This window comes from Lottia gigantea (assembly GCF_000327385.1).
Source record: "Lottia gigantea unplaced genomic scaffold LOTGIsca_57, whole genome shotgun sequence".
Classification (NCBI taxonomy): Eukaryota; Metazoa; Mollusca; class Gastropoda; family Lottiidae; genus Lottia; species Lottia gigantea.
Genome location: NW_008709945.1, coordinates 426,201 through 447,753, shown reverse-complemented (window position 1 = coordinate 447,753; position 21,553 = coordinate 426,201). Strand labels below are relative to the sequence as shown.

General features: G+C 32.3%; 4 protein-coding genes across 4 annotated transcripts; 1 reads left to right on the top strand and 3 right to left on the bottom strand.

The window, feature by feature from the left end:
- Positions 1–468: 468 nt before the first annotated feature.
- LOTGIDRAFT_127385 (hypothetical protein) lies at positions 469–5,722 on the bottom strand (the record flags this gene model as incomplete). Its single annotated transcript, XM_009063332.1, has 12 exons — positions 469–598; positions 951–1,099; positions 1,352–1,438; positions 1,675–1,897; positions 2,270–2,356; positions 2,830–2,910; positions 3,310–3,377; positions 3,788–3,895; positions 4,220–4,315; positions 4,532–4,677; positions 4,850–5,006; positions 5,570–5,722. 12 exons carry the CDS (start codon positions 5,720–5,722, stop codon positions 469–471), a joined length of 1,485 nt encoding a protein of 494 aa, XP_009061580.1.
- Positions 5,723–6,017: 295 nt separating this feature from the next.
- Positions 6,018–7,433, top strand: LOTGIDRAFT_204460 (hypothetical protein). The gene is made up of 2 exons (XM_009063331.1): positions 6,018–6,044; positions 6,476–7,433. Exon 2 carries the CDS (start codon positions 6,528–6,530, stop codon positions 7,074–7,076), a length of 549 nt encoding a protein of 182 aa, XP_009061579.1. The 5' UTR covers positions 6,018–6,044; positions 6,476–6,527; the 3' UTR covers positions 7,077–7,433.
- A 1,100-nt stretch (positions 7,434–8,533) lies between these two features.
- Positions 8,534–13,709, bottom strand: LOTGIDRAFT_219858 (hypothetical protein). The gene is made up of 9 exons (XM_009063330.1): positions 13,548–13,709; positions 12,738–12,905; positions 12,203–12,339; positions 11,552–11,690; positions 10,724–10,835; positions 10,394–10,503; positions 10,091–10,171; positions 9,685–9,879; positions 8,534–9,332 (listed from the first exon to the last, which is right to left on the bottom strand). The coding sequence occupies exons 1-9, from the start codon at positions 13,701–13,703 to the stop codon at positions 9,192–9,194; spliced, it is 1,239 nt and encodes a 412-aa protein (XP_009061578.1). The 5' UTR covers positions 13,704–13,709; the 3' UTR covers positions 8,534–9,191.
- A 2,273-nt stretch (positions 13,710–15,982) lies between these two features.
- Positions 15,983–20,782, bottom strand: LOTGIDRAFT_234927 (hypothetical protein; the record flags this gene model as incomplete). Its single annotated transcript, XM_009063329.1, has 9 exons — positions 15,983–16,135; positions 16,353–16,564; positions 16,889–17,315; positions 17,730–17,833; positions 18,275–18,430; positions 18,895–19,099; positions 19,343–19,415; positions 20,030–20,150; positions 20,713–20,782. The coding sequence occupies 9 exons, from the start codon at positions 20,780–20,782 to the stop codon at positions 15,983–15,985; spliced, it is 1,521 nt and encodes a 506-aa protein (XP_009061577.1).
- Between the last annotated feature and the right edge of the window lie 771 nt (positions 20,783–21,553).

The window sequence follows — 21,553 nt, the reverse complement described above, 5'->3', positions numbered from 1 at the left end:
TTTGAGATAGAGTCACTGATTTTTATTTTTTCTTCAGGAGGTGGTGTGCGGGGTCGAAAATGTGGTCTGAAAAGAGAAATGAGAAGTATTAAAATATCAGCATTGCATAGAAATACATACGAAATCTAAAAAAATATTTCAAGAGTTTCACGCAGGACAGACATCTGACCTATTTCAGCCTGTCATGATCATTACATGTATTATGTCTGCAACACATTAAAATATTAAATTGAAGCCAATCCTTTGAACATCTATTTCACCTTATGTTCGCTTTTTCTGAAGACCACTATACATGTTTTGTCAGAAGATAATTTACATTACTGTCATAATGAAATAAATAAAAACTACACTATACACTTCATTTACATCAGACATAACTAACCTTTCCTTTTTCCAATAAAATAACCTTATTAAATCTATCAAGTCAAAAAATAAAACTTAACACTGCATACAAGCAGGATTATATACTTACATTTTTCTTTCTCTAATATAGGTGATGTATTCTGAGTTTTTAGATGTAACACTATGACCTGGAGTTATTAAATCCATTCTGTCTAGCGTATCATCCCATGGTGTATAACCTCTATCTATCAACACTCTGAAAACAAAGTTAAAAAATATTGATAAACACACTGAACTTCATATCAAAAGTCTGTGGGGACGATTCTCATATTGACCTATCACAAGCTTGCTCTTCATGTTTCTTAAATTCTGCATTATAACTTAATTGAGACAAAAAGGGATAAATAAAATGATGTTGATGTGGTTCAATTGCCAACCAAACAAATATTAACAAAGAATGTCAGAAGAGGTTAAAAGAAGAAAGAATATCTTAATGTAGAAGACTTTATACATTCATTTTGTGACACACCACATTTAGACTTTTCGCAGATCTCCAAGCAGATTCACACAACTACAAATACTAATTGCAATCAATCAAAATAGCATACCTGCCACCACGCCCCACTCTCCGTCGAGCATAACCAACACAGTTTCTAGGTTGAGGTAGAGATAATAATGAATAACGATATTTTTTATCACCGAGACCGCCTTCTTCTTTACTCGACCATGGCCAGTTGCCTAGACGATTTAACAATGGCTGAAAAAGATCAATTGTCTATGAAAATTTTTGTTACACAACAAAGTCATATAGTTATCTTTATGTTTTTCAGTTAAGATAAATATACTTTTTGCTATTTTGTCAATGATAAACATATAAAACTCTTAGTATTTTGGGGAAAATGACGATGTAGAAACAGTTTTAAAATGTTTAAAGAAATTGAGTGAATGTAAATAAAGAAACATTGATGCAATTACAAAACTGGAATTCTGTAAACTAATGATTACTTACAGCATAATAATGACAATTTTTCCGTCTTTTGAAGGCATAAGGACCATCTGGATCATTCTCATCTTCATGATCAGATTGTGACATTCCCTGAAAACAGAATTATTTAAATATTAATTAGCAAAGAATTGAGTACCAGAATTTGTAATGAAATGACAATATATCAACTATTGGTAGCCATTAAAATGAAATTTTACTGATATGTGTCTGACTACAGAGTTGACAAGAAAGACTTTTGATTGTAGTCAAGGTTCTATTGACCATTTGAAAGAACCAATAAAAAAAACACAGTATAGAATAGTGAAGTAAGAATAAGAATAACATACAGGAGAGAGTCCTTCCTCTTCGGAACTATCTAAATCATGATGTAAACCATCCAGATCATAATGTGAAGATGATGTAGCAGATTGGGCTGTTTGTGATATTGATGGTGGTTGTTGTGCTGCCTGTTTACGTTTTCTATAAGTTCTCTTCTTTTTATGAGGAACTGGAGCTATATCCTCCTGTAATATAAGACATTTTAAAATATTTAGACTTTTTGTCAGAATGCTTATTAGGATTCAAGAAGTTTTTATTGTCACTATAATAAGATGATCCAGAGTACTTCAATTCATATTGTTTATGACATTATCATACATTAAAAAGGTTCTTGAATGACATATTTACTTTCCTTTTAGCAATGTTTATATAAAAAAAAATTGGGCAGTATAAAAAACAAAAGTAGAACAAAACATCATGAACCAACCATGTGGAGTGGACTTTCCTACGTAGTATCTTATATAGTTGAAAATCACATTCACAGACTTGCATCTGGTGTTTCAATAAAAAACAAATATTGGTATTATATTGTAAAGATCTTGTAATAAATAAAGAAAACCTACCCCATTCAAACCGGTGACCCATTCACCCTGTCTGTTAAACATGAATGGTGGAACAAATGATGGATGTTTACTTCTTTCAGCTTCAGCTTCTGATAATAACGTACCATTAAAATCTTCTGCATGATATCTGTAGAGGAGAACAATTTATAAGCCAAGTTCATATATTGTTATCTTCAAAACCAGTTATAAAGCCAACAAGGAACTGTAATGGCTAGTATGCTTATTGAAATATTGCTCTAGTATTCTATAGCAGTCGGTTAGAGTGTTGGTTCTTAACGTGACATCAGCTGCTTGGTTACATTGATTAAATGGGGATGTAGGTTCTAATCGTGATTAAGTCAGCTTCAATCATAGTTCCATTTGACCTAGCTGTAAATGTGTACAGGTAATCCAGGAAAAATCAATGCCAAAAGGTTTGGCCATGGACCAGCTGGTAGACAGGATTCTTTTTGATCCTAAGTTGTTATCCTTGTACAATATAGCTGCTTCTTTCTTTATTTCTTTTCTTCTTTATTATATTCGTAATGATAACTGATTTAAACCAGTACCCTTGACGATACAATTTCTTTAAGTTGTATTATAATATATAAATTACTGTACCTTTTCTCTAAGACTTCAATGGTCAACTGTAAAATTTCCTTTTTAGATTTTTCTCGACGTTTGATCACTTCTAACAAAGTTCTGAAATATAATGAATTTATTCTGAGACTATGACATTTGGTTCAGGAAAAGAAAGAAAATTTCGCTGTAAAAATAACCAATTCTGAAAAGCCAATTCTTAATCTAGAAGGGATTTAAATGATGTATTCTGAACTTCTACTTTGTCTGTATTTTTCACACAATATTTAATAATATATCCATATATACAAAATTAAAATATATCAAATAATTTCATTTGGTTCTTTAGCTTTTATGTAGTTTGTTGTGTCATTGCATCATTTTAGTCTTTGTTTGAGATGTTTGGATTTATTTCACATTTAACGAGACATGAAGATGTAAATTACCCCATTGGTAAAAGCACAACATAGTACAGTTTAAATAGCTAAGAAGAGAAATCAAGCTGTTTATTGGGACACTTACACAGCTCGATTTAAATCACGTCTTAACTTCAACATCTTTTCATAAGATGATTCGTCATTCTTGCGATTCTGAAAATTAACATGAGTTATTTAATCTTGATGCATATTAGATTGAATCGTAAATAGAAACCGCGACAAAAATGCTAACAGTTACAACTGGTGAAAGTATATTGTTGAAAATAGTCTTTTCACAATACATGTATGTCCTTCATAGTCAGTGGAAAATATTCATGCCCATTCCTGGATCTTTCAAAATATAAATACTTTGTTCTTTGAAATAATAAGTAAAAACACAAGTTAGACCCAGATAGTGTTCATTCAGACATTTGTACTTCACTATAAAAGCAAAGATACATGTTTATAGTTTAAAATATCCCTGAATATACATAAATATTTTTAACTGATGAAAGCTTAGTTTTATTTATTATGTCATTAAAATATTTGATTTTAACATGTTTTAATTGTGAAAATGCACATACTTTTCGAGTCTGCATCTTCTCAGTTCGCCGTCTGAAAGCTACATAAGGATTATTTGTAGTTGATCCATCTCGTTTTTCTGTTTTCACCTGAGGTATCAAAGGTTGTTGCTGAAAGAAATTGATACACATGAATTTTGAAAGAGTCAGAATTTGAAGTACATGTATAACCAAATCAATGAGAGCTTTTAGTTTTTGATTTGTATTTGGACACATGGCCCTTCAATAACACAAATATGACGATGAAAGATATTTAACATCTCCACCAAATTGAGCAGACTGATTGCTGAACTGATTGGACAATGTCCATCAGAAAAGATCTACAAAATTGTACCTAGCATTAACCCTTCAAAAAAAATCTACTTGAAGATGTTATAATTTAACAATATCTACATAATATAAACAAAATTGATTGCAAACCAGCCTATAACTTACTGTTTTTAAGCGTTTATTTAACCAATAATCATAAACTGCTATAATGAGATCATCATCTTCTTTTAATAACAGTTTAGCTTCCTGTAACGTCACAACCTACAATAATCAAACATATATTTCAGCTAAAATACAGAATGGTTATAATTAGGTAATTTGATGCTATGATGTTCCAAACTTTACTAACTTGGAACTAAAACACTTTACCTGATGATTTCATCAAATCTCACTTGATTTTTTGTAAATGTATTTAAACTTCATAAGCTTATTATGTTCCTCATACAGCATTTTTTTAAAAATAATTCAAATACCTACCTGTTGACCACTCCCTTTCTCTAGCCTATCCATCATCTCTTCAAATTTCAAAGGTGTTATTTCCATTTTCTTAGCCTGTTCATTCATCCAGGTTTCATCCTCACTATCCATGTCATAGTCAGGAATTTCCTGGTCCATTCCAAACGCTGTAAATATTACATTATATCATTGACATAGGCATTAAATAATTGTGGCACAATAAAGTTGGTTCCACTATTTTTGTTTTTAAGAAAAATCCTTGCCATTTCATGATGGTAAATAGCATTTCAACTTAGCAATATTATTGTGTGTGGATCTATGTGATAGTAAGGTTATTACCTTGGATGTGGATATATTGTTTAGAAAGTTTGAAATCATCTTTGTAGAGTATTCCATATCTTTCACCAATATCCTGGATCTCTGGAATTGGAATAACCAGCTTTTCTGAAGAACCATAGACCTGCTGTGCCGATAATGCCCTTTGAAGATGATGTTCCTGAACAAATAAAAATATCATATACCATATTTAACAATTTAATTTTTCTAATTCATTCAAAAATTTATAAGTGGTGTAACACCATTACAAACAATGAATACTAGTACTAGACAAGGCAAAGAAAGGGGGCTTCCCATAAAAATGTACCAATCATCAAATTTCACAAGAAGATAAAAATAACTGTGAAAAAATTAAATTATAACCAGACAAAGGTGTTAAGCCTAATCAGATTAATGAGTGTTAATTAGTCTGTCAAGCTCCACTGAACCAATGTTTACATGGTAAAACTAGGTCAACTCACCAAACGACCTTGACCTTGCGAGTGAACAATAATGATAAATTCACACCCAATTTACTGAGCACCAGTAATTAAAAAATCAATGAAATTTTTAACACATCAAAGCTTGATAACAAATAAGAAACATATCCAAATATTAACATGATGCGCTGCAACCTAAACGAGAAATTCGTAATAGAAAAATTGTTAAGTTCAAAGCGCAAAATTTCCAAGATGGCGGCATAGAAAAAACTGGGTTGTCCCTGAAAAACCTCAATATGCGTACCGTTTCTTCCTCTTTTTCCATTCCCGTGGGCATTTGCGGCACGGATCTGTTGATGGTTGCAAAATCAGGCAAATCTGGGATTTCATCGGCTCTGTAAACAGGCATAGGCTTCGTGGCGTCCAGCGCCCGAGCCCTAAACGACACCTTACTCATTTTCGCAGCTCCCGGATATGCTAATGAGATAGTCTTAAGAGTTTTTCACAAAATGTGAAGGTAGTAGCCCTTTAAACAGGACTCTACCTAGCTTCAATCAAAGCTTAATGTTTGTACATTTCGATCAACATGAAAAGTATGTATTTACACCCCTAAAAAAATCACAGTTAGTCCACAAATCCAGCATTTTTCAAGCAATTTTTCCTTTCCATCATGGCGGATAAGTTAGACCATGAAGGTATCCCAGGATTCCGTCTTTCGCGCATGCGTTTTCATTGAACAAGTATTGAATGGTGTGGAAAGTTGTAAGATTTTTTTAGAGGTATGAATTCATTATTTTTACATCCTCGATTTCATTATAAATGTCTCTGAGCATCGTTGATGTAAAAGCATCACGAAGCTGTTGGTGTCTGTTTATTTCAAATTTTCAACATTTTTGGTGCAGACAGGCGAATATGAAAGAAATATGGCGAGGCGAAAAATATACTTTTATTTTCACATGCTCAAAAGGGGGCGTGGCCTGTAGTATTATATGATACTACTACCTTCTATTGAAATTTGTAGTACACAAAAGCTAAATAAATTGCTTTGATAGAAAAGGTCATTTACCATTATAAAAATGACATGCATTACACTGGTATTATATAAGTTTCTCTCTAATAGTATTATATTTTTGGAGAATACAGCTTATGATGTCTATACATGTCATATTTTTGTAGCTTTAATAATTCTTTGTTTTTTTATTATATGTAGGCTACTGTCCTATACGTTTCCAGAAGCTTGACCTAAATGGTCTACAAGAGCAATGACTGATACAAAAGTAGTAATAGTACCAGGAAATGGATGTACCGATCCACTCCGAGCTAACTGGTATGGATGGTTATACAACAGATTGATACAAGCTAGAATAGATTGTCGTTTAGAAGAAATGCCCGATCCATATGATGCTAAGGAGAGTGTATGGATTCCTTACATGCATGATGAGTTAAAATGTGATAAGAATACCATAATTGTTGGACATAGCTCTGGTGCAGAAGCCGCTATGCGCTATGCTGAGAAGTATAAAGTTAAAGGAATCATTCTAGTCTCAGGCTGTGTAACAGATCTCGGAATGGAAAGTGAAAGAGTGAGTGGCTATTACAATCGACCCTGGTTATGGGAGAAAATGAAAGCCAACACTCAATTTATTGTCTATTTTGGTTCTATTGATGATCCATATATTCCATGGGCAGAGCAACAGGAAATTGTAAACCATTTAGATCCAGAGTTATATAAATATGATGACAAGGGACATTTTACTTCCAGTACTTATTCTGATCTGTTAAAAGTTGTTCTAGCTAAAGCTAAATCCTGACCACCGTGGAATATAGTCGGTTGTTTTATCAAATGGTTATGGTCTTAAATTATAGAAGTATATAATCAATGGTAATTGTGCAAAATTGTTCAGTGAAGTGCTCAAGCATGCTATGCATTTTTTGCTATGAAAATATAATTTGTGTTGATTGACGCATTTGACACACTAATGCCTATCAGTTTTTTTTTATGTATAATAGAATATTTGTTCAGTCTTGTCTGATGTTTGTTTACCATAAAAAAATTACTTTTCAAGGCTATGGACTATATTTTAAACATTGTAGGTTACAGTGTTATTTGTAATTTGTCTTTCTTTATAAATACCAAAGAATAAAAAAGATTTATATTGTGTATATTTAAAATAGAGTCATATTGAAGGAATATATAACATGACAGATTCGCCATTTGTAGTTGTACCTTAGTCTCAGAACTGGATTTTTTTTAGATACTGATAGCATCAATTTGCACCATTCAATTTTTCAGTCAGATGTCTGTGGTTCCTGTAAAGATAAGTGTTTGACGTCTCTAATCTCAAAACATGCTTGTATTAATGTGCTTCATGATGAGTGACGTCATCAAACTTAGTTTTAGTGGAATTGCAGGACCCACAGACGTCGGATTCAAAATTCGAATGGTTAAAATCGATGCTATCAGTGTCCCCAATACACTCAAAAGATTTAGAGAGCCTCATTACAATCCTTTTATTTTGAGCCAATCATAAGTTTGATTCTATGAAATTGATATGAGTTGACTATATACTTAATAACTGACACTTGATATATAATAGCCCTGCTTGCAAGTGTTTACAAATATACCTATTATATCCTTCAATGTTGCATAGCTTACTAATACAAACTTTAATTTATAAGGCTTAGTCACTTTAATCTGAATATTGTTGTAAGGTAGCAGCTTTAATTTGAATGATAGTTGACAATAATTAATGTATATATTAGACTGTAACAGCAGTAATGTACAAGATGACTAATAGAACTAAAAATAACTTAATATTTTATTTCCATCAATGGTACATAAATAACATTCAAAACAATCATAGAACAATTATCATTTAACAGTATGTTAAATTTCTTATTTTAAGAGTATCTGGAACCAAAATGTTTTTCTTGAGGTTCGAATTATAATATGTAGTACATAATATTTTAATTCTGACAGAGGGTGTTTTGTCATATAATTATTATTAAAAAGAAAGAGAATAGTAGTTTGTACCCCCCACTGAGAGAATCTCAGACCTCTGCATGCAATGACTCGCACCATATTATACAGTTATACCCCCATTGAGTTGGTTGGTAGATGACAAGTTGACATTCACTTCCAGCAGATGCTGATAATGCAAACTAGGTAGTTGTTAGTAGTCTTGGTAGTTAGATTGGTTCAAATTGGATGATTCAAAGGGTTAATGACCCTGTACATACTCCCTTCATAACAATAGACAGACATTGTCTAAATTTTTATATTTTATTACATAAAGACAAGATACAAATACAAAATCATCTCCTGTACATATACTCCATAACAAAAACTCAACAATGCGTAGTCTTAGATTCATCTACTGACCAACAATAGAATACACAGCCAAAAACTGACAACAAATAATTCATTTAGTTCATTAGTACATGTGCTGCTGCCTTTTAATTGTTATTAGACTGGCATGCCCACCTTGTTTCAAGAATTCCGGTTTAGTGAATTTGAAAATAATATCAATACATAGGACTTACGCATTAAATTTGTTATACTTCTTGTATCATAACATTGTATCTTTTCTTCCATATTGATTATCAGAAATTTTGGTTTCACTTTTTGAATTGATTATTTTCTGACCTGGCACTGGTGGACAGTCAGTTGACAGTGTTTGTCATTGTATTGTCTTCGACAAATGATAGTACAGTTCTGTCATGTGATGCAAGTAAATTTAGGGTTATGAGCTCTGTTTATTGAATAATTCAAAAGTCCCCAATGAACTAGAAGCCTCAGAACAGCAACTTGATTATTACCATTCTACTATTCCTGTATACTTCTCTCTTCTCTTCAGAACAATAACCATCACAAAGCACTTTCTATTTAAATTTCATTCACACATGAATACTAAATTCTACTTTCATCATTTTTTCCTCGTTAACACAGTATTAATTAAATTAATTAAGGCTTGCTGTGATTCTGATTGTTTTAATAATTTTATTTGTTTAATAGCCTCCCTTCCATGTTGATTTGCTAGGTATCTTGTTTCTTCTACTCCATCACTCTGAAAATAGTCAATAAAAAAAATAAGAATTCACAAAAGTCAGCAAAAATCATCTTCAGCACTGAAGAATAATCAGCAAGCACCTAATGTATGGGGTATATGTCAGCTGATCTACAGGAATATCACAGATTCATATTACAATGACATTTCCTGTTTCCAGATCCCTTTCAGTTATTGAATAAAATATTACAAGCTTGTGACCCTTCAGACAGGTGACTAGAAATCATAACACTAATAGTTTTCTAAAAATTTAAGAAAATCAATAAATGACAACTTCCAATATTATCTGGCTTACAACAGATTTTTCAACATATTGTTTCAAACATTCTCTATCAAAACAGCTACTACCAACCTTAGCAACAAGATGTCTAGCAGTTTCTACATCGCCATCTAATGAAAACCGTCTCATTATAAGCGAATTTAACTCTGGATAATCTTGAGCAGCAAATAAAACAGGAGCAGTGGCTAATCCTAGTTTTAAGTCAGCGGCAGTAGGTTTACCCAGGATTAAATCACATGAGGTAAAGTCTAATAAATCATCTATTAACTGAAAGAGTAAATTGATAAAATCAGTATCTGACATCAGGTTGGTCTTTAACACAAGTCTCCTTTCAGATATATTTGTATGCCTCTTATTTCCCTATCGATGGCAGTTATCTCCCCAAAAATAATAATAACATTCAATTGTTTCAATCTTCCTTTGCTAAACTATGTGGTTTTTTCAGGGACAAGTCTTAAACTGAGCACAAACAACTTACTTGAAAAGCTATTCCAATATTTTTTCCATATTGATATGCTATTTCAGTTACTTCTTCTGGACAATTTGCTAAAATAGATACCTACAAATGAAAACAAAATTTTTAAATTATTATAATAAGCCATTAAAGTTCCACTCATATTTATATGTGGCACTTTACACCATTTACAACATGGCTTCCGCTTGAATACATCGTTAAATCTGTGTTCAAACCCACATACTAATTATTTTAACTATTTTATTTTTATCTCTCCAATTCAAAGGATTAAACCAAAATTCAGAAAAATGTTTGGATTATACTCACAGCTTGACAACTATTTGCCAATAAACTGGCAGTTTTTTTAAAAGTTTTCCTGAGATAATGGGTGAATCTTTCACTTTCATCTTCTTTTGATCCCAACTGCATAAATTCACCTGAAATTATCATAGGAGTTGGGGTTCGAGAGAGTGCAAGAGTAAAGGAGGACTGTGGTGGCCTAATTTCAAGTACGGTAGTAAAATCTATTGCTCAAAGTAAACTTGCAAGGTCTCAGGTTTTGATGAGGGAGAAAGATAGCTATAAAGGTTTCCCCTTAAAACAGATGATGGGGCACTTTAGTGGCTGTTTAAATAGGAAAATAGAAGTACAACCTACCCCTAACGAGATCCTCAATCACCTGAGATAATATTATAACTATTTGATCATTTCGTATTCTAGCTAATAACATAGAGGCTATAGATATTACATAGTCACCAGCTAATATAGACTGAAATATAAAATAACATAAAGGCTATAGATATTACATAATCACCAGCTAATATAGACTGAAATATAAAATAACATAGAGGCTATAGATGTTACATAGTCACTAGCTAATATAGACTGAAATATAAAATAACATAGAGGCTATAGATATTACATAATCACCAGCTAATATGGAATGAAATATAAAATAACTTAGAGGCTATAGATGTTACATAGTCACCAGCTAATATAGACTGAAATATAAAATAACATAGAGGCTATAGATATTACATAATCACCAGCTAATATGGAGTGAAATATAAAATAACATAGAGGCTATAGATATTACATAATCACCAGCTAATATGGAGTGAAATATACAATAACATAGAGGCTATAGATATTACATAATCACCAGCTAATATAGACTGAAATATCTTTAAAGCCTGCATAACACTGCAAGGACCTTGAAAGCCAAAGCCTATTTTCTAAGGCTATTCAACCTTTTAAGGACTTCGTTTTACAGACTACGACCCTGACTACAAGGCCACAGCCCCTGTTTTCAACGCCATGCCTTGTTTTTTGGGACATACAAAGCATTAAACATGTTTCCCTTTTTCACATTCTAATATTAGCTAATTCAAGGCTTCACCCCCTGGTTTTAATCAATTGCAAGGCACTATCCGACTCTCGAAGCTTCACAAAAACCTGCTTTAACTTAGATATTATGATACATACCATTCTCTGTCCCCAGACCATATTAATACTAGTCTTTCCTCTCCTGGTATCAGCAGCGTCTATAACATCATCATGTATTAAACTAGCTGTATGAATCATTTCACTAATCATAGCTATTTTATTCTGATCCTCTGTAATCCTACAATATTCATCACAAATATTTCTCCTGACATAAAACTAGTTACAAATGTTGTTCGGATTAATAAATGATCATTTTCTTAATTGAGCGTATAGTATAGTTGCCAGCTTCCTTGATATCAAACCAACTGCTTATAAAACCTTATACCAACATTATAATTATATAAAAGTTGGTATAAGGTTTTGTAAGAGATACTCTCTTATAGAAGTACTGGCCTAGGCCACAAGTAGAGATTATGGGTTTCAGCATTGGAATACATCAATTGATAAGCTACCTACTTCTGGAGAGATTTACAAGATAAACAAATAATTCAAAAATGCAAAGTGTTTGCTTCAGGGAGTTAATGATAAGGGGTCTAATCTACCATGGACAAGAGTTACAAGCTGCTTTTGAGATGAAACTTTTCTTTTTAAAATATCAGATAGATCTTATCTAATTAAGTTCGACTTTCTCATCCATGATAATGAAATATCATGATTTTTTTAAAACACATGCAAGAAATAATGACTTACAATGATTGTGAGAAGTCATGATGTTGATTACAGGCTTGAGACATTAATAATACCACCATTGGTCGAAATAATTTACCTTGTCCATCAAAATAATATTCTACTAATTTATATAATTCTTGACTGGCACCTTGTAATTCCTGTAACACAGAGAGATATGATTATGTGAATTGAAATTGGGTTTTTATGTCAATCTTTTCTGCACCTGTGGGTTACTGAGGAAGGACAATGCCATGCAGTGTACAATGATGGAACCAGGAAAAGCATCAGCCTACTCTTTTCTGATTCTCAACTGTCGAGGGATCTTCAACATGCACAGCCTTCAGGGCCATATGAATGACTAGACGCTTTTTCATTGCCATACCTGAGACATGCATCACTGACAGGGGATAGGAACTCGGTGGAAAAACATTATTCGTGATTGAAAATATCAGAAACAAAAGTTAATGTTTATACATATAATTTACTATATGCCATTACAATATTACTGAAACCAGTTCACTAGTTTCATTATGGTTAACCTCAGACCTGTTCCTACCTGTTTGATTTGAAGAGTTAAAGATGAGATCTGTTCTTCTACCAGCCTATGAGGATCAATAATTTCCCGTGGTTTTGTTGTTGAATGGATTTCATCTTTAATGCTACTACTATTAAATACACGAACTTGTAAACATGAGGATGGTTGATGATATATGGGGATGTGCATCTGAAAATCGAGATACAAATATTAGCCTTAATACTACCATAAGAAATTGTTGGCTTATTATAGATCTATAACAGGAGGGTGCAATGATTCTTTCTAGTTTTAAAGGGAGTTAATAAATAATTCATTAAAGTGACGGGTGCGCCATTTTTATATTTAAGACTAAAGTCAACCCTTAAAATGGTGAACTGAATTGTTCCGATGCATCATGGATTATTTTTTTCCAACATGATGCTATGTTAAAGAGAAAGGATGCTATGTTAAAGAGGAAGGATGCTATGTTAAAGATCAATTCATTCCTGAATCCTTGCAGCTCTAATACATTTATTTATTAAGCAGTTTAATTAGATTCATAATATAAATTATTAACTGTTTAGTTTCATCTAAATAATTATGATTAGGCCTACCGGTATAGATTAATACGATTTCATCACAAGTATTATGTTCTATATTAGCCTTACTCACTGATCAAATGACAAATAGTCAATCCATACAACATTGCTCAGCAAACCTGGTCCAGAAAACAGTGTAGGCCTAGTAAAAAAATGTGAAGACATACTGTCATTTATTGTTTACAAACTGATTTTGTAACATGCTGTAAAAATTACGTGATATAACTCCAAGGTCGCCACTAAAAGTACTTACAAAACTGGCAGATGGAACGAATATTGAAGTTGTATGTATCAGGTTTGTTCCCTCATATTTTCTGAAACTTCTTAACCAGCGTCCATCTCGACATGCCGCTAAATTCAGTTGAAATCGAAGCAAACTTCGATGTAGTCTGCTTCGAAGTGCGGCCATTACTCGGTACCGGCCAAATGCGAAGCTATGTGAAGGTCATTTGGGGTCAATGAAATTTTCGTATTAGGCATAAAAATGTTTCAATCTTATAATGAAGTAATACATATCAAACAAAATTGACACAAACTCCATTTTTTATACAAGACTGTGCTTTCCGAGCAAGTAGCAGCAAATAGAAACATTCGAATAAGTACAACGGTATAAGGGAGGCAACTCTCATTGTACAATGTACAAAATGAGACCACACATAATTTTTCACCTTTCACCACTGCTTTTAAAATCCTTTTCGTAACTTGATTTATATGGATAATACATAGTTGGGCCAGAGGTAAATTAACCGCGATTTAAATGACTCAAATAAGCAACGAATTTGAGACAAAGAGAATTTTCTAAGGATTTCAAATTAATGACCTACTCTGAATAAGTAGTAGCAGAACTAAAAATGTTAGAAAATAGATTTATCACTTTTAAAAGCCAACATTAAATAAGCATAGAGGTGTGGTTATGTCTGAATCTATTTACAGTTGAGATTAGCACAAAAGAATGCTGACCCTGTGAAACTTTGGCAGTTGACAGTCAATTCTATTTCTAAAAAGTTTTCTTGTGGAAGAACCATCTCAGACTCTCCTAGTAGTTCCCATGGAGCTACCACATTTTTAATCTGAACCTTAACAGTTGTTCTTTCATTAAGTTAGCCTGCTCCCTATATGTTCCTTTCGAGACTGGTGCTGCCACTGGAATTAGAGCTCTTGGAGATTTTTTCTATATATTTCATGAAATTAAAGCTGTTTTTACTATAAAGTGAATAAAAAGAAACAGATAAAATAATTTATTATTAACACATTATAATTACAAGTCAATTGCACATTAAAACACAATTAAAATCTGCCAATTTGGAATAAAGCAATTATGCAAATTAGATAGTAGAAATGTTAATACTGAAGGGAACACATTAAGAACCACAAGGGATCTTCCCTTTATGGACTAGTAGTTTAAGTATTTGGAATGTTGATTAGTTTACAATTTGACTACCAGTTGCAAGTGTATTCATTGAAAGAGTTCTTCACCATTGACTGTACGCATCGTATTATACTAATCATCGGCATGACACAGGGATAGGTTCCCAACATTTGTTTCAGTTGGGAAACCGAACTGATCATGGCTCTGTGAACTCTAAAGGAGTAAAAGCGGTTAATTCTCTAAACAGCTGGTCCCCATTAACTTTATCAAAGAATCTACGAGTCTGTTCCTGAAGTAATGACCTAATATGAACTGAGTATACCTATAATTTGGTACATTAGTGGCATAATGTATCCTTGCCAACTATGACTATACCTGAGAGTTATATAATAAAGAATAAAGATTTTGTTCACTCTTATAATACAAATATTATTATCACAATATAGCTTAAAAATCTACATAATATACATTTATCATGATTCACAGACACGATCTCAGGTCTTTACATGTTCCTTATGAATTGTTGCAAAATATGTCAATCTGTACCTAATGTAGGCTACGATATCTCTTTTGAATCATTATCATATAATAAGTATATCATTTTGGTTAAAGTGAATACAAGATTTAACAGCATATATTTGAAGTTTTAAATTTTTTCACTGAGAACAAGCTCAAATTTGGAAAATATCTAATTTATAAGTTGTTAAAAATACTGTAATTCTTGCTAAACAAAATATATTTCCTAAGAACCCTTTACAATTTCTCATGGTAAAGTTATTACCATTGGTAGGTGTAAACTTTGGATATGAAAACTGATAACAAATATTGATTTCGTTAACAGAGGCAGATTGCAAACATAAACAGAGCTCAGCAAACAAGCCAAATAATATCCAACGATGAATAATATTGGTAAAATGTCAAGACACAGAAGAATTGGACAATAGCACTGAGGTTTTCTTTCATTCTTTCTCCATTTATTCTTTAATAGATTCCTTAATTCATCCAATCAAGAATAAAATAATAAAATTTGTTCCCTTCACCGTCTCCTAAGAAATAAAAATAAATAATTGGTATATAACTTTAATACACGCAAGGTTCCCTCTAATACCAAAATAAAAGTTTATAAGCTAAGAACATGCATTGAAAACTTTGGCCTTATATCACCATTACTTTATTTTCATTACAGTTATAATATAAAGAATTTACAAACCAAAAGCCTCATAGAGTTTCAATATAAATAATAGCACTAATTCCTTGAAGGATAACCGGGAATGAATCATATTGGATTTCAACACTACATCAAATATAGGGAAAGTAAATCAAAACCAATGATACCTTTTTCTCTTGCAAACTAAAGCTATAATAAAATGTGCTACGAAAGGCCAAACAAATATAAAAGCTGCCGTTCTTTTGGAAAGATTACCAAAAGGCCACCATTGAGACTTTTTCTGAAGTTCTTTCCTTTCACGTTCCTGAAAATAAAGTACATAAAATTAAATTTGCAAATATTGGGAAAGATGATGTTTATTTGTTTATTTTGGGTAAGCATACATTATGATAACTTTTGACACTAATATATTTTCTCAGATCATGTGATCTCAAGAGAAGTAACCCTCAGAAAAGGATGGATTTTCATTAAATTTCCATAAACAGGGTACATTTAATATTAAATATTTTCATTATGTTAACCTGATTTTGTCTTTCTGTCATGGCCTCTAAATTGGTCAACCTGGATAAGACACCATTCATATCTTGTTGTAATCTCACCAAGGCTACAGCTATTTGTTCATTTAAATCACTATAGTTACGACCTCTTAGAACGTCATCACCATCTTCACCTGACCCCCCTGAATTAGTATTAAATAACCCACGTCTACTTCCAGAAACATTTCCGCTATTCCCTGAAGAAAAAATAATCAACCTGAATGAAAGAAATTTGATGTTTCTATTATTATACAACACAGTTATATTAAAGTGATAATAGTATGCACCAATATAATAGTTATTTTAAATATTAAAATCATAATTGTAACCAAGAGTTGGAAAATGAAGATAAATTTTGAAAATCACACTGATTATGAAAAATTTATATTCGAATGAAAATCATTGAAAAAGGATTACTACCTCTAATGAAAATTTTTCAAAAACCAAATTGAACAAATCGTAATGAAAAACCATATATGTTGTTGAACACTGGGAGAAAGGATTTAGCCTTAATTCCTTACCTCTACTGCCGACAGAATCATTGAAACTATCTGATGATACAGGGAACGACCCTTGACCTTTCTGAACATTTCCACCTCCCCTTGACATCACAGATTCACATTCTGATTGGTTTAAAATACTGTTGTCTGGATGATGAAGACTAACACCTAACTGACTATCTGTAGACAGGTTCAACGAGTCATTCGATGTTGCATTTACTAGTAGACTGTCTGAGAGCATTGCTTCTTTTTTAGTTTTAGCAGCAAAAGGCACGGAGTTTGACAATAGTCCAAGACGGAGATCACGATGCTGAGAGTTTCTTGAAGTTTGATTTGAATGAAGAACTGGCGTGTCAACAACATCACTGAATCTAACATGGTGTCCTGTTTTTGATATGGGAGTTGAAGTATTGAGCTGCATACTGATATCTCCATTCACTACTGGGTCCTAAAATTATAATTATACTACATAAACATGACATTGTTAACTCTATGGTTTTAATTTGCCGAATTCAACACAAAAATCATTTTAAAACCGGGGTGGTTTTCACCTTTTCAACCCCACTGGCCTACCAGCCACATCGTTACGCAATATACCGAGCAACAGGTAATACGGTTGTTACTTAGTGACAGAACATAATGTTCAGGGTATAAAATTATTTTATTTCTTTTACACTCAGTGTTCAAAGGATTAAGGTCAAACACTTGTATGTTCCAGAGTGGCAAAGATGTCTCAATACAGTGCAGAGCCAAGATTTGTTGTGCTGTAATGTCTATCGAGAGTTTTTACCAGGGGTGCCATTTTGTCTCATAGGCTCTTAAAGTATTCTCCAAAAAATATACACGGTAATCGAAATTTTACCTGAATTGGTTCATCTGATGTATCACAGAATTCATCTGATTCACTACCACTTTCTTCCACTCCATTCATTCCTCCATTCACATGTATTTCTTCTCTCTTACAATCTACAGAGAAAAAAAATCTTGTTTGATTCCAATGGCACGCTTACATTTAGCTGTTGTTTAAAGATTATGATTTAAATAAACAATAAATTTAATTTGAACAGAATAACTTTCAATTTGGTGAAATCAATATCACTAACTTATGTTTAATAAAAACTATTATCAATATCATTCAAAGACTTATTTTGTGTCAGTTAAAAGGCAAGCTGTCCTGTACAAGATGAAGATTAATAACACACCTGAACTAAATTGAATTTATACAGAGTGAAGGTTACTGTGTTGCATTCAAAATTTTATTATTGTAGTACCACAAGCCCGACTTTTAAGCAACCCACTCTTAAAGGGACAGATGCGCCATATTTTTGACCAATCATACTTTAGTCATTTACTTTTTTTAGATAAGCCAATCAGTAATATATACTGACAACTTATGCTCTAACTTACTTATATTAGGACGCTGATTATCAAAAGAAACTTTACTATGAGTTGTCTGATATTCTGAGACTGTGATATGTTTCTGGTTACCATTTATAAACTCTGACTTCCTCATTATTTCTTCTACGGCAGTCGAATGGTTAAAATCTGGATCTAATTCTGCGTCTGATCGAGAAAATATTTACATTTTTTTTATAAAAACAAATTCTTAAAAACAAAGTACAAGCCTTTTTTTAACAAAAGAAAAAAAAAAAAGAAATAAACAGAGTCATACTTCCATGCAAAGCCATGCAGTGTGTAATTTGGAAAATTTTGCCAGGACAGCTGGACTAGCCAACAATTTCTTGATTTCCAACCTTTGAGGGATCTTTAACATGCACAGCCTGAAGTGAAGTAGCCAGGGTTTTTTTGTCCTATCCGAACAACTTTTTCCATGTCAGCACTTTCAACCGGTATCTCTGACAAAAGGGAACCAGGTTGAAAATCTGAATATAATTCATACAGAGATCTCATTTACTAATCATATTAGTACAGAGGTGTCAACACTGCTCTCAAATTCCAAAATGTCAAAATATTATGAAAAACATCAAACAATAAATGATATTCATCTGAAAAAGGTTTTCCCATACCTTGATTCCATGACACATTAGATTCAGTTTCTATTTCTTGTTCTTCACCCTCACTATCCTGGCCATCATGTTGTATATCACCATTACCTAATTTCTTCATGGAAGATGACCGTACTTCATCTTTCTCATCCACCACTTCATAGAAAAATCCTAATTTATCCAGAAAATGTCCAACTTCTTTCGTTTGGGGCATGGCTTCTATAATCTGAAATAAAAACAATATATTTACAATTTCTACAATCTAAATTTTTTTGTTAAGCTGTCTCTGTCTTCTATTCTGTTCATAAAAAAAATTCATTTATGCATAGTTTTTGAACAGTTTAAATACTGACAAGGTAACCCCACAATGACAAGGCATGTCATGCCATCACTCATGTATCACAAAGAATGGAATAATACTGAATTAATCTTTAATAATAAAAGATAATATTGGTTATGACTGACTCACACTTTTTAACTCATCAACATAACTCAGCATGGCCTCTTCTTTAGGCATATCTCCCAACTTGTTCCAAGCTTCCCTGCAATTTAAAATGATTTGGTGATAGAACATTTTCATATGCTGCTGCACACTTATAGAATTCCCTCAACTTATCCATTAGATCATCTTCAAATATAAAGTTTGGTCTTTACGATTAGACTTACTGTGAATAAAGCTTGTGAAAGACATGTGTCAGCGCTTTGAGCACTCTCCATGTAGAGTGGATTTCAGCGCTTTATAAATACAATTATTATTATTATTATTATTATCATTATTATTAATCAAATATGGAAATTATTTCAAGAACATAGCACATCTTTACAAAATTGTCAAGAAAAATGATTATCAACAAAGTAAGACATCTTATATTTTTAGGGAGCTCATCTGAGTACAAAATACATTCATGGTACAGTCTTGTTTAAAGAATGTCTAATTTTGAAAACTTCTTACACATTGTAGCTCAGTTGGTTAAAGTGTTAAAAATTGTTGTCAAATGCTTGGTTATCAGTTCAAAAAATCAATCTGTTGACTTTAATAAAGCATATTTCCTTATTAATTGTTTGAATGATATCGATTTAATATCTGTGTATTGTGACTATGATATTATTATTATATTGTACTAAAATTAAAAAGAACATGGACAACAATTATTACCATTTTGCTTTGTTCACCACATCCCAGAATCCAGGTTTACTCTGTGTACAGGGTCCTTCAGTTGACTGTTTATAAAAACCATAAAATTTCAACATCAATTCATGAGACGGTTGAAATGTGCCTGAATCAAAAAAAAAAATGATCTTTAAATCTTATTATTCAATTTGGCAATTATCAGATCTGGCAGAATATAGCCCAACCCTATCAAGAAAGGTTCATATGCCTACATTGCCAAGATATCTCTGCCGTTATTGTGTGTTAAATGCTACAAATGGGAGTACGATAAAAAAATAAATAGCTTGACATGAGACTATGAGGATCACAGAAATGTCTGGGAAAGGGAATGTTTGTCAAGTTATTAAATTTTCTATTTTATTGACCCAAAGACATAAAACTCTTAGACAAATGAAATGATTATAAGTATGCAGTTCAAAATTCTACTTTGAATAAGCTCATGTAGGAGAAGGGTTAATTTAGTCCATAATAAATGACGTTGTTACTGTAAAATGTGGTTCAAAGGTTATATCTCATTACTATCGGTCACAAAATAGATAATAATAACAAATTGGGGACCAAAACAAATCCAAATGATATCCACATTTTGACAATTTCTGTTCAGAAAATATAACAATGTTTGACCGACATTTTAAGCGTCTCTGACGAAAGTATAAAAATATTTTCACCATTCTTGGGCAATCCACGGATCACTTTTACAGCAGCATCGAATTTTGTTTTAGCAGTTGTATCCGCCATGATGGTACAGTAATGTAATCCTTGTTATCCAGTCGTTCAAGAAACTTTCTTTTTTAAATACAGTTACTTCCCTTCAACCGTTACGAGTAAAATCTGCACTAAAAATCAATAAACGAACGTGACTTCATTCAATGGAGTTGCTCCCCTTCCATCATATATATATTTACATTCAATTACAAATAGGTTCTTTAAATGGAAATAATTATAGAAATGTTTTAATCAATAAGATCTATTGGCTTAGATAAGAGCCAAATTGCAGTTGCACTTTAGTCTTGGGGAGAATTAGGTTATTATTCTTTTAATTCTAGTACTCAACTTAAGGCCACAAGAATCTAAAATATGTTAGCCTTCCTTCTTGATTTTCTAAATGTGTAGGCCAAGACAAGTGTACACTTCCAAGGTTTTGTAGCCCATGACCCTTTTAAGGGATTGAGGTGGATTTTTATTAGCCACTATAAAAAGTGTTCTGACCACTGCTTATAAAATCTCCCATCTTGCCCCAAGTTAACCAGACAGTGGTCACTTGGTCTTGATATGTAATGTGGCTTAGATCCCAAATTTAAAAAGATTAGGCTCAATATGCTTCCCATGTATACACCGTTATCTTGAGTCACAAATACAATTTTTGACTACCAACTGCCAGATTTCACTGCGTAAGGTAGGCTTGGTAAAATTTTGATCTACATAATTACAATGATTAGAAAATTTGTGACTCTTATTATGCCTCAGATATCTGTGGATTCATGAAATATTTGTATGTATACAGTACTT